Source organism: Seriola dumerili, unplaced genomic scaffold (assembly GCF_002260705.1).
Source record: "Seriola dumerili isolate Sdu_G_001 unplaced genomic scaffold, Sdu_1.0 BDQW01000043.1, whole genome shotgun sequence".
Classification (NCBI taxonomy): Eukaryota; Metazoa; Chordata; class Actinopteri; order Carangiformes; family Carangidae; genus Seriola; species Seriola dumerili.
This window is the reverse complement of record NW_019174298.1, coordinates 2,630,965-2,644,121: the sequence shown is the minus strand read 5'-3', so window position 1 is coordinate 2,644,121 and position 13,157 is coordinate 2,630,965. Positions and strand designations below refer to the sequence as shown.

The following is a 13,157-nucleotide window of genomic DNA, read 5'->3' as shown; positions in this document are numbered from 1 at the left end:
ATGCAGCATAAGAAACCACCAGAATAAGTCAGCACGGGCGACCAGAGAGCAAAATCTGGTGCTATTTTTAACATGTTGTTATCGTGAACCAAACCTCCTACTACTGATCTTTATTACCAGAAACTACATCAAAAGAGGCCCATGTATTTATAGCCCTGCACACCCAGGAGTTAAACCTACACCCAGGCAGATAATACCTTTATTGAAGGAAGAAGCAGAAAACGGAGCTGTTTCTCCATTTGTCTGGTAGATTTCCGTCTTTGCAGATTCGTGCATGAGGAGACGTCACAGTGTCACACTGAAGCCTCAGTGAGTCACACGGTGGCATGAGTCAAGAGCCAAGAAATTTTACCCTTTATTGCACTCTTCAGGATTTTTATATTGTTTTTTGGCAGAAACACATGGAAATCGTCAAGAAGATTTGTTTTTAAGGACTGTACAGGACATGTGACAGACATATGAATCATAAACTGGACAGAGAAAATAAAAAATTAGTTTTAGTACAAGTCAGTGTCCTATTTTTAAAGGAGGCTGCAACTTGATTTGAATATATTAAAACTGCAAACCAGTATGTTGCCATTGATTTGTAAAGGAAATTGAGATTTGTTTGGATTTGAAACACAACTAATTAGTTAGTTAAAATATGTATTGGATGAACATGCATTGATGTCACTGATGGAGGATGCACAGATTTCATGCCATCAAACATCTGACTCTTATCAGATGACTCTGGATCAGATAAACTGATTCATGTCAGCTGAGAATGACAATTAACATCAAAAACAATGACTGATAGTTATATTTAAAGACATTATTAAGGGCCCCCATTGTAAACTATCCTAGAAAATATCACATAGGCCAAAGGGGCAATCTGATTAATTGCTTGACAGGCTGCAAAGAATGTTTTTACTGCTGTGCCAAGAAATAAAATGACCACGAGATTCGGGTGTGAGTCATGTTCACTGACAACAGAGAAGTTGGGCAATAAAGGTGGAGAAAACAAGATTAAGCGTCTACGACCGTGTTTGCAGCTCTGTGAGGCGGTGCTCTGAGTGACATTTCAACACATCTTAGCTTAGCATGTTAGCATGCTAACATTTACTGACTCATACTAAACAAAAATTACAGCTGAGGATGTTGGGAATGTCATTAGGTTTCAGGTATTTGGTCATAAACTGAAGCGATATTTTCACAGTATAAGTGAAAGATTTGACATAATGATGGCGCTAGATTAAAAGTCAGGGGATCACTAAGTCAATAGGGTTCATCCTCTGCCTATCTTGGGTATCTACACCAAACCTAATGGCATACCATAGCACAGTTGAAAGATTTAAGTAAAAGCCAAAGATTTTAACCTGCTGGTGGCACTAAAGGTAAAATCGGGGGGTCACCACAGTCAGTGATCTTTGTTCTCTGGGGATAGTCAACATTTCATATCAATCTGTCAATAAGTGGTCTGCATCAAAGTGGTGGATTGACTAACATCCCTAGAGCCATTTATAGTCTGATTTAACTGACAAAGGGTTGGTTTCAAATAAGTCCAGTCTCACAGCTTTCAGGGTTCACTCTGTCACCCTCTGACCTGGGGCCAGTGTAGAAGTCTTCAGCTGTTGAACAGGAACCAACTGAGTCACCGAGCTTTTATCATTGAGAGGCTTGTAAACACCGTCTCCATGGAAATTTAATAAAATGATGAGAAATACAAGATCTTCCTGTACACTCTCCATTTGTCCAGTCTGAAACCCAATAAACTGGACTTTCCCACCCAAGACCAAAACCACACCGAGTTACTTAGCAACAACCATAAAACATTTGTAAAGGAAGCTTGCTGGGGTAATAACTAATTGTGTTGTTTATTCGTGCCTTTTTCAACATGTAAGCCTTCAAGAAGCTGGGCTGGAGGCCAAGGGTTTTGTTATCTAAAGGATGGCCTCAGTGTTTTGGTTGAACTGCACTTTAATGTGTTCTAACAGCAGCTCTGCTCCACAGTGTACTCCCCAGTGGAATTTGAGCTTACCCGCTGTTCTGAACCTTAGGGCTCCATTAAGGTGACATACAACTTGTCTTCGCCTCCAACACTCTTTGAAATTAGAGTGATGGAGCCCACAGGGACGCCAATTATAAACTACAGAGCAAGTGCACTGACGCAAACATATGCACATATTTAAATCACTGCAAACATGTAGCCGTGCCTCACTATTTACTGACCTTCAATGCACCTTTATCAACTTGTGATGAACGAGTGATTTGAAAAAACGGCCCCATTCAGATACTGTTCCCATGAGTTCAGAGCCCTGGATGAAGGATTTATTTGTTTCCCACAATGCATGAAAAGCTGTGTTTCCTCCAAGAAACTGCCATTCTGTGACAGTCAACTCACTGCAGCCACAGTGATGATAAGCTGAGAAAAGGCGCCATCTTTAGGTGGCTTCCTAAACTTTATCTTAAAGTGTTACTCAGATTCACACAAATATATCTGGATTTTTTTCTAAATAAAATAATGAAACAAATGGAAGGAAAACTTGCTTTTTAAACTTTCATTTCACATTGTATATTTAATAAACCCTGTACTGAAAACTTACAACTTCCCCAAGACTTTTTCTGGGGGTTTTTTATAAGTAAAATATGGCTTTATCAAGGTAAAAAACAAGCCATAGTTTTCTAAACTTAACTTTTAAACCATATTAATTTGCTCAACACAAACACTAAATAGAAAGTATAGCACTGACACTCCAACCCCGCTATTAAGCATTTATAAGCAGTATAAGCATTTAATAAATTGCTTATAACACACCATAATAAGCAGGAAGCATATTTAAGTGTCAACAACTACAATTCTTCCTGTGAACAACCCATAAATGGAGGCTGCTGTATAAACAGTTGAACAACATTTAGTTCCGACCAAGTAATTTGATTGGACAAAAGGTATTCCATGAGTGCTGATATAGAGTATAACACTGGGACTTTTATGTATCACTCTGCTTCACAGGTGTTCTATTAACCTATTAGCATTACATTAACGGTTGTTATCTAGCCTATCCTACATTGAAATAAACTTTGCACCACAAAGAAAATATTTCCCAAAATAACATTTGAATTAAATTATATATGGTCGTCAGAAGAGGATGAAGGGAAGAAGCCTGGATACTTCAGCACACTCCTGAGGTAACGCGTAGACCAGGGGTGTCCAAACTTTTTTGAGTCTAACATCAAATTTCTGCTGCCTGTTTGTCTGCTTTATGGAAACATTAATTCCACCTGGATTGTAGAGATGTCTATGAACTGTAGGACAGTGCTATCGGTGAAAAGGAAAAATGCAAAGTGAGCTTGCTTCATCAACAAATACTGTGTGGTGGGCCACTTATAGTATATTTTAAGAGACAAGCGGGGGGGCCATTTAAAATTGGTCAGGGCTGGACTTTGACATGCCTGGTGTAGTTAGTTAGTTATTCAGATACTGCATATAAAACCACAAATGTCAACCTCAGGGTGGGGCTAAAATGGGTGATCAAACGGCCGACATCGCAATCCCTAGAGCAATTCTGCTAACACGGCTAAAAGAATGTTACAATGAATTCAAATGAAGCCACTATGACATACTTCAACATTCATGAGATATGTCGAATAAAACCCTACTCGTGCTTGCTATACAGTGTTTAATTGCCAAAACCAAACGCAGTTATTTATCCATTTTCCTAACAGCAGATTGAGGCTGAGAGATGGATGACATCATCATTCTGAAATCAAATATTGTATTATTTTGCTGTGTTGACGGTGAAATTGACATGCAAACAGTTTAGTAACAGCTCTATTTTCTGGTGCACACACTGGGCAAGAGAGGTAATGCTGTTATACAGGGCAGCAGGAAATTGCTTACATTTAAAATGGTAAATCTAAGTGCAGAAGTGCGTTGGGGTAAGTGTAAGTATTCACGCTAGAGGAATGTCATTGGTTGAATAGTGAGGTGAACTACAGCTGCCAAATGCAATCAAATACAAAATAAAAGCTGCAGGCAGGTCAACAATACCTTGACTGCTTCTGTGCAACAAATACATCAGAAAACTATATTCTATGTCACTTCAAAATAAGAGTTCGAAATTAAAAATATTTTCTGGATGAATGAAATGAATGCACACTTCTATTTACCGACAGCTGTCCAGTGTGAGCCAGTACATTGCATGGACTCGTTCTGCTTTCTTATACTGTCATAATAAAATTAAATAGAGTTCATTATAAGGGCTGGTGCTGAATTTTGTTGAGGCCAAACTACATTTTAAAAGAGCTACAGCTTGTTTAAATTATAGTAGCAAATAATTTCATGCATGTGCAACACAAAGATGTTCTGTTGTAAATATATAATACACAGTTTCATCAAAACCCATCTTGCAAAACCTAACAACAGATTAACATGATATCTTTCCTCAGATTTAGTTTATCTCACTAAAACAAACTTTAAACTGCCGACAGAAACAGCTGTCTCTGAATATGCCTCTGTAAAATCAGAACCAGCTCCTTTCAAAATATATATTTTGTAAACCTACTACAAACATACAGACGCATATGTTTTTCTTCTCACCTCATACTGTTTTTTTTTTTTCCTTCGCAGATTCACCAATGTATGTCCCCTGCCAAAGCATCAACCTTAAAAACCTCAAACTCCGCAGCAGCTGCAGCCACAGCCACAAACTACAACCTGCCGACCCTTCAACAGTCAATGTTTATGCTGGACAGCAACTCCTCCAAGGCCTCCAGCTTCTGATTGGCCTCTTCGATCGCACTGTACGTCTGCACATTGCTGGCGATGTGGTAGCGGATGTCATCCACTAAGGGGACGGAGTCAGTCTCGTGTCGCTCCTCCAGTGACGCAGCATCCTCTTTGATGATCTCGGCAAACTCAGCCTGCTCCACCAGCTGTGACAGACAGGAGCGACAGGTACACAGTTATGAATTTATCCAGAGGGGGAACTGAGTGCGCCTGACCAGAAAATCCAGATCATTAACCTCAGCTCAGAGCTGTTATATTTTGAAAACAGATCTATCACATGTAGTTCCCAAACACAACAACAAAAATATTATAACTTCAGAGGGTGGACTTGAATGTCACTTTTGGCATAATGGCAATAATACTGTATATGTACAAGAAGTGTACAATCAGTGGCACCAAAACTGATACCAATGATGACAGTAAAACATTTACTAAAACACTGCTTTAATGTATAAGTGTTTGTTGTACTTCTATTCTAATTCCTGGTATGTACAAAGCCACTTAGAATAATATTTTGGTCTTAAATATGTTAAAATTCTAAGAATTAGGTAATTACAATCTTATTCTATTTACCATAGAAAGAGCAAGAATTTCTACATTAGCTAAACTATGAAATACAAGAATTCTGATAATACATTAGACAGTACTAGCTTGCACAGCTCCTAACTACACAAGCAATGTAACGGGTGCATGGTCTTGCAATCTAATCAAATCGAACAGAATGCCAGCGCTCACAGATAAATAGTCTTCTTGTTCTCTAGAACTAAATCATTTCAGCTATAAGCCATCATGGCTTAAGAATTCTGGTCAACTTGAAAGACAGTGAATAGTTAGAATTACTGCCTCGCCTTGGTATGCATCCATGTCTGTCCAGAGTCATATATCTTGTGAAGACTTTGAAAGATGTAGTAAAAGGTATCAAGTGTATCTTGTCATAATTACGAAATGAATTCTTGAGTCATGGCCAAAAACATTTTTTGTGAGGTAGTAGTGTTCTTGAATACATACAGTAACCTTTTCCCTGCACACAGTCTTATACTATGCAAAGCTAATCACCTGCTGGCTCTAGCCTTATCTACTATACTGGACAGACACGAGTGGTATCCATCTTCTTGGTTAAGTATCAACAAAACAGTGACCTAAGCTTATTTCCCAAAAAGCCAAATCCTTCTTTTAAGGAAAAGTCTCGGATTTGTTTTGTGATCTTCAGCCAACAGCTGAATATCCCAGACACACTCCTGTTATCCAGACAAAATAAAGCCCATTCCAGTGTCAACACAGACAGAGACACCCACCCGCTCAATGATCTTGGCCATGAACTCTGTGCAGTGATCCTCCAGCCGAGACAGACGGAAAAGCTTGGCCGTCTTCCACATGTACAGAACATTATCTTCACATATGGTCTTAGCAAGCGTCTTCCCACACAGACGCTTCAGCCCCGGCAGCAGATACATGTCAGCCACACACAGCACGTCAAACACATTCTCCGTTGTTAGCTGGACATAAAGAACAATGGGTCAAGTGTCAAACAATAAAGCTGTGCATTCGAGAAGCATACCATTGTTGTTTAAGAAGTTGTTACTCATTGCTTAAAATTCTCTGACTCTCATGGCAATTTTTCAGGTCATAAAGAGTCCAAAAACTCGTTCTCCAGTACATTATCAGCAGGACAGCTTTACTACACAAGTTTGTTTGTGTCGACAATCACTGGTTACACAGTCAAGAACCATATAAATTATATTATACTTATAGATTATACTAGCAAATGCATAGAGTTGAAATATTTGGTATGTTACATAGGTCAAGGATGCAGACATGTTAAACATACACCCTGTCTGGGTGTAACGCTGTGGCCCTGTCACACCCAGACAGGGTTTCTGCTGGGTTCATTGAATTAAATTTAAGACTTTTCAAGATACTTTTAATACCACATAGAATGCAGTTTAATACGTGTTTCATGGTTGTACCAGTCAAAGTTCATGCATGAATGCATAAATTTTTGTCAATTTTGTCCCTGCAGTATATAACAGTAATTCCTAATAATTTAATGATTCATCATTAAATACAACTTAAAACTGGCTAAGAAGCAGAAAATGGATGAATGGAAGGATGGAGTAAATCTTTTTTTTTTTTTTTTTAAATGACGAATTTATCTGAGGTCTGGAACAATAGCACTGGGGATTTTCCAGTTGTTGTAAAAATATTTTATAGGTAACAAAAAAATATTTAAGACATTTGTAAATGAAATGCAAGCCTTTTAAGCATTTTCAAGACCTGCAGACAGTGTGAAAATCTGAATATAATCTGAATATACACAATGTTGCATTTTATTGCATTGTGGACATAAAAAATTTAAACCGGCAAACACTATATATATATATACATATATATATATATAAGTTGGTCACTTTGTCTGCCATCTGTTGGGTGCTGAGCAGGGAGTGTACAGTGGGTTTTTATATAGCCTAGACTAGACTCCCCAGCTGGTAGCCTGAGAAGAAAGTGTTTCTAATTTTAAACATTTTTAGACTAAAATTTTAAACTCCACAAAATGAACACTTCAAACTTCAGACAGAAATTGTGCACTAACCTCTGTGTCATTAGTGTAGATGTAATACATGACATGGATAAAGATTTCATGGGAGATGTTGTGTAAAGTTATCACTGGGGTGCTGGGCTGGGACTGCAGCTGCTCTCCCTCACTGAAGTGGTCCTCCATTAAGGCTTTAAAGTAATCACTACGCCCGCAGAAAAACACCTTGAGACACACACAACAAAATTCTTATGTTAATTGTTTAATTGACAGGATTTTGGCAGGGTGTGAGGGTTTGTAATGCAACTGTGGAATATTATGGGAACTTTGCAGTTCGTACCTTGTGACATAAGAAATTGTAACCATCGACTCTGAAGCAGATGTCAGGATAAGTAGGGAAGCGGTCGACTCTGTTAAAGGGAAGTTCTCCAAATCCAACCTTGGCAGAATCAACCACAAAAGTCTCATTAAAACTGTCAAATACTAGCAGCTATAGTGTGTTAAATATCTTCCATTTTTTTGCAACTTATCCTTACTCTTAGCTCAGTGGGCAGTGCACAGTCTGCTAACTGAGCCATCTCCTCCTGAAGCTGACAGCTGTGCGGCTCCAGGCTCAGGACTTTCACACAGATTCCTGGCTTGTTGGACACTTAAGTATGAGGAAAAGAATGAAAGAGTGACAGACAGACATCAGTCATCATTCAGACATCAGTCATGTGGAAAACGTCAGTCCAAGCTGTGGAAAAATGGTCAAGAGGTTAACAAGGCATTACACTGTTTTAAAGTGTTTTGAGGCAATTTGAAAAAGCTCTGTGTATTAGTGATAACACTCATATTACCAGTGTAAATGTGAACCAACAGTACTGACTTACCAAATTCATACAGCTGTTTGCATTTATTCTCCAGCTCATCCATGAAATCTGCCATCTTGCACTGTTTAGCAAGTCGTCTGCAGTCCTCCACTAGGCTTATATCAATATCCATTCGTCCTGTAATATCAAGGAAAAAAGAAAAACTTTAACATTTTACGTGTTAAGAACGGCAGGAACTTGTCTGCATATGTTGCCTTTTTCTAATTTTTATTTTTATATTGTCAGATATTTTTTAGTTTTCAGGCTGTTTTGTCAAAGTGACAATGCAATGGTACAAAATGGGGACCCACTCAAAAACAATGCTCTATAGTGGTAGTGGTCAGAATCTCCACATCAATAAGTTTCCAGTTAATTGGGCATGGTTGAGCTTTGTTATTGACACATTAAAACTAAAAAGTAGTGCAGACTGAATTTTCCTGCAAAGTTTAGAGAGTGTGATCAACGTAGAAGCCTGAATATTTGCTGCTCTAAAACACACAAACCTGTATAGAAATATCGCAGGATGGCTCCAAAGGCTGCAGGGTTGATCTGAAATCAAAACAGCTTTTATGCATATAGATACCGATATGACACAATATGAGTGTATTAGTGTGTAATAGACATGACAATGTATTAACAAAGCAGACACTACAAAGCAGCAGCCATTTAGATATTTATCTACCAAAGGATGTTTGAGGGTTATCAAGTTTTTCCCTTTCCATTTGGTCTCAAACATTTCAGTGAAGTACTCTGAGCGTGCACTGAGAACACAGCGGTGGGCCAGAAATGTTTGTCCATGAACCAGGAACTTGACGTCACTGTGTTGACCCTGCTCCAGTAACCTAAGGTAAAAACATACAAACATTTGGATTAGATTAACAAACTGTGTGCAGATTGTCCAGTTGATTAATGCACAAACTATAAAGGTAGCATACTGTGCATTATTAGTTCATTAATATCATTTTCCTGTTTCTTGTCAATGTTAATTTTTAAAACAGATGAGGAAAATGAACTGCTCTGTAGCAAAGTTAAATAATTTACAAGAATAACTATCAGGCATTTGACCCTTACATGTGCAGAAAGTAGTTAAAATCATCCCGCTGCATGGCACGGACAGTGACACATTTATAATCTTTGAGCAGGCGTCGAACAGAGTCATTTAGGGAGCCATACATGCACCTCTCACCATCAAACGTGTTGGCTTCACACTTGGCACCTGAAATCAATGAAAAGAAAAAACTCATATGATACTACAGTACATTTCAGTGTTGAAATGTAATGCTCAACACAAAACTATAGTGGAATATAGGTAATCACACTTTATATTTTCATTATGTTTGTGTTACCAGCCTTACCACTAGCCAACAGGTACTGGACCAGCTCCTCATGACCACAGAGACAGGCATAATACCTGAAGAACAAGAGTGATCACATTTCAGGTGGTCGGGATAATGATAGCATGTCAGCCAAACGATTAGACTCCTTGCCTAAAGTGCACTTACAACGGGGTGCTGTCCCATTTATCTCTTACATTGAGGTCCACATCTCTTTGTTCAACAAGGTATCTTAGAAAGAGAAGAAAAGAAGTGAGTGGTTACAGTCTACACAATTACAACCTGTCATAACCTGAGAAAGTTACTAAATTAAATTGAATGAAATTGATTAAATAAATAAAACAGTACAACTATTTGATGAATAAATTATAATTAATAAATTAATTACATGTATTCAATTAAATAAAGTTGAGTTATTTTTCACTAAATTAAATTTACTCTAATTAAGCTGAGAAAAAAGTTAAATTGAGCAATAGACCTATAGGAACCCCTCCCACAATTAATGATAGTATGCATATGCCTATGGTAGGCCATTGATATCAGGAAGTCAGTTGGTGAGGAGAATTTGGATCCTTTTTTCCTCAAGTTGATCTGCACCTCTTATTAAGTAGCACATCACATATATATTGAACCTTTTTATCTCATCAGAAATAGTTCCTAGTGTTTGGAAATCAGCTCATGTGGTCCCTTTGCACAAAGGTGGAGATAGTAATGATGCCAATAACTACAGCTAATCAAAGAACCATCTCAGCTGTCACACTAGTATTAAGTGATTTGATTGCCAGTTTAGGAAAGAAACATTGTGCCTCTGTGTTCAAAGATTTAGAAAATGCATTTGATACAGTTGACGACTCTCTACTGATAGAAAGATGGCTTATTGCTGGTTTTGATAGGGATGCTTGAAGTTGTTTTCAAAATTACTTATTCGACGTCATCGTGTGAGGATGGGCGGAGCCTCCTTCTGTATTGCTGTACACAGTATGTTTGTGTATATACATGTAGACTGCATTCATGAAACATATCCTATATTCCGCCAAGCTGGACAAATGTACTAGGTTAGGTAGATAGTTAAAACTGCATTGAAACTGAATGTCCCAAAGCAGAGAAAGTATCTTACATCAGTCAAAGTCTAAGCTGTATACCCGGCAGCAGAAATTCTCCACATACCATCCTCTTACACTGACAGCTAGCTCCTCAGCTTCCAGGTGAAACTGAGGAGCTGACCTACAAACGTTAGCTAAAGTTACTAGCTAGGTCATCAAAGCTAATGTTAGCAACTTTGCCTTCGGTGTTTACCTCTTTGCAAAACGATGCAGTTAGCGTCATGTTCAGCTTCAACGCTACAGTCCAGAGCAGGCCAAATAAATGAAGGCTAATGTTTTATAAGACCGGTCTGCGAAAAGGAGTAGCTAACAAGGCTAACAACAACAGTGTAAAGTAAATTAAATTAGCTTTTGGCACAGAAGCCAACATATCGACAGTGAAGCGACAGTTGCTTACCTAACTCTACAAATGTCGCCCTTTCTGCAACTACTAAACAAATCGTACACATCCATGATCCCCTCGGTGTTTTCGGTCCTCTGTAATGCATTGAGACGGCCTGTCTACTGGACAGGTTACTGGTGATTCGGTGTAGCTTCACAGTTTGCTGGATCGACGCTGAGAAAGTTGGCTGGCTGTCACAGTTTCTTGCAGTTGTTTACAATCTGCTCGGGTCCTCAGTGTTTTGGTTGAAGATTTCCAACAGTCACGTGACTACAGTGTGTCTACGTCGCTTGCTGTACAGAATATCGGTAATCTGAGGATTCTTCGTAGAACGGCAGGTGTTTATTACTCTCCTGTAACGTGATGTATCCCGCTTTATTTTTTACATCACATGAATACCAGCCGACTAAACCTTATTTTACATCAGGTCCATTTTGTTGACATTCCTACCCGCAGGTAATTTGAATGAGTGACAGTTTGCCTTAAAGGCGATGTAACACCTAGAATCGGAGCTCACGTCGGTCATTGAATGCAGCACACGTCAGCGTTCTATCAATCCTTTTTAAATTTTGTTTATGTTTTTGTAGTTTTTCGTCGTGGGTTTTCAAAAGGCGTTTACTGCAATTAAACCGAATCAAATAGCGGCAGTGTGCCTTTATCACAAATCCTGAAACAAGCTGTTCGAGCCATGGAACAGCTGTGGGGCAAAAACCAAGGGGCCTGTACCAAGAGTCATGGTCAATTGGTTATCAAGATATCTTTGAGTTTAAATCAGGATTTCTGGCAGGAGCGACTCTAGGATCAAACCTTTATAGGGGTTCAGAAGGTGACACGCATACAGTGCCTTGCAAAAGTGTTCAACCTGTTGTGATATGACATGTTGACATGACCCCTGTTAAATCACTAGTTTCACTGATTAACAATTAATACATTAATATCTTTATGTGTATGATATTTTAATTTACAACAATAATAATTTTAATGAATCACTAGTAAATGACATGAGTTTAACACCACAAAATATTTTTGGTTTGCAATAGTAGCCTATTCAACCTGCAAACCTCAATTCAGTTCGGTTCATAATGTTACCTTCAGAAGCAATATAATTAGTTGGACGCTCTGTTGCAGTGTGCTATATAATAGCGTAATAATAAGGTTTAGAATGAAAATCACTAATCAATATTATACACCTGTTTTGGTGAGGCCCCTGGGTTTGTTAAGAACACAAGAGTCAAAGACTTCATCAGAACTTGTTAGTTAAAGAAGTTATATAGCAAAGCAAATATGCACACATATCCCCCTCCCAACGTCATAAGTTTGATATGGACTCCTCCCCAGAGTGTCCCAAATGCAAAATAGAGACAGGGATTCTCACCCATTGCCTATGGTCTTGCAGGAAAATTCTGCAATTTTGGCAGATTATAGGGAGTGAAATTAATAAATTCCTCTCTATTACTACAGAGTGTGACCCACTATGCATGTTACTACCTGTATTACTCACAAGTATAAAAGGAAACTCTATAAAATGCTTGCATTCTGTACAAGAAAATTCAAGTTCCATCCAAAACATATTGGCATAAAATCATACTTGAATATGTATTTTTGGATTATTTGACATGTATGTTACATTGCAAAGACAATGTATTTCACATATAGTATGGGAGCCTTTTATGTCATATACAGTATTGGTCTTGATATCTCTGCTATTTTCACAAGAGGGTTTGTATTGACCTAAGTGACACCTGTCTATGAGCTCTTTTTTATTTTTACCTTTTTTAATCATATATTGTTTTATCACATTGTGTGTGTGTGTCCTGGGACTGGGTTCACTGGCCATTCTCAATATATTATGAATTCGCCACAAATAGAATCTAATTCTGTGTAAAACTCTGGCTTTTGAAGGGAATGGGAGATGGCACTCTGATTGGTTTATTACGTGTTATGCCCAAAACATTCCCACAATTAATTAAGAGACTAAATACAACTCTTTTGAACTATGTGCCAGGCTGACTTTTTACCAGAGTAGATCACCGTGGTAACAGGTGTAGGTCACCATTGTAACCCAGGTAGATCACCATGGTAACAGGGGAAGATCATTATGGTAACCTGTCTAGAAGCAGATTAACTTAATAGGATCAGATCACAACCTATCATAGCCTGATTGCTGGTCAATCAGATCACTGGAAAGA

At 38.3% G+C, this 13,157-nt stretch overlaps 1 protein-coding gene across 1 annotated transcript; it reads right to left on the bottom strand.

The window, feature by feature from the left end:
• Positions 1-375: 375 nt before the first annotated feature.
• On the bottom strand, positions 376-11,229 carry abtb1 (ankyrin repeat and BTB domain containing 1). Its single transcript, XM_022739188.1, has 12 exons — positions 10,984-11,229; positions 9,652-9,714; positions 9,505-9,560; positions 9,221-9,365; positions 8,832-8,991; positions 8,653-8,698; positions 8,171-8,287; positions 7,835-7,947; positions 7,639-7,737; positions 7,356-7,523; positions 6,061-6,261; positions 376-4,911 (listed from the first exon to the last, which is right to left on the bottom strand). Exons 1-12 carry the CDS (start codon positions 11,037-11,039, stop codon positions 4,705-4,707), a joined length of 1,431 nt encoding a protein of 476 aa, XP_022594909.1. The 5' UTR covers positions 11,040-11,229; the 3' UTR covers positions 376-4,704.
• Between the last annotated feature and the right edge of the window lie 1,928 nt (positions 11,230-13,157).

Coding starts and splice junctions, on each gene's coding strand:
- abtb1 (XM_022739188.1), bottom strand. CDS start 11,039: ATGGATGTGTACGATTTGTTTAGTAGTTGCAGAAAGGGCGACATTTGT. Junction 9,715..10,983: donor GGCGACATTTGTAGAGTTAG/GTAAGCAACTGT, acceptor TCTCTTTCTAAG/ATACCTTGTTGAACAAAGAG. Junction 7,524..7,638: donor ACAATTTCTTATGTCACAAG/GTACGAACTGCA, acceptor GTGTGTCTCAAG/GTGTTTTTCTGCGGGCGTAG.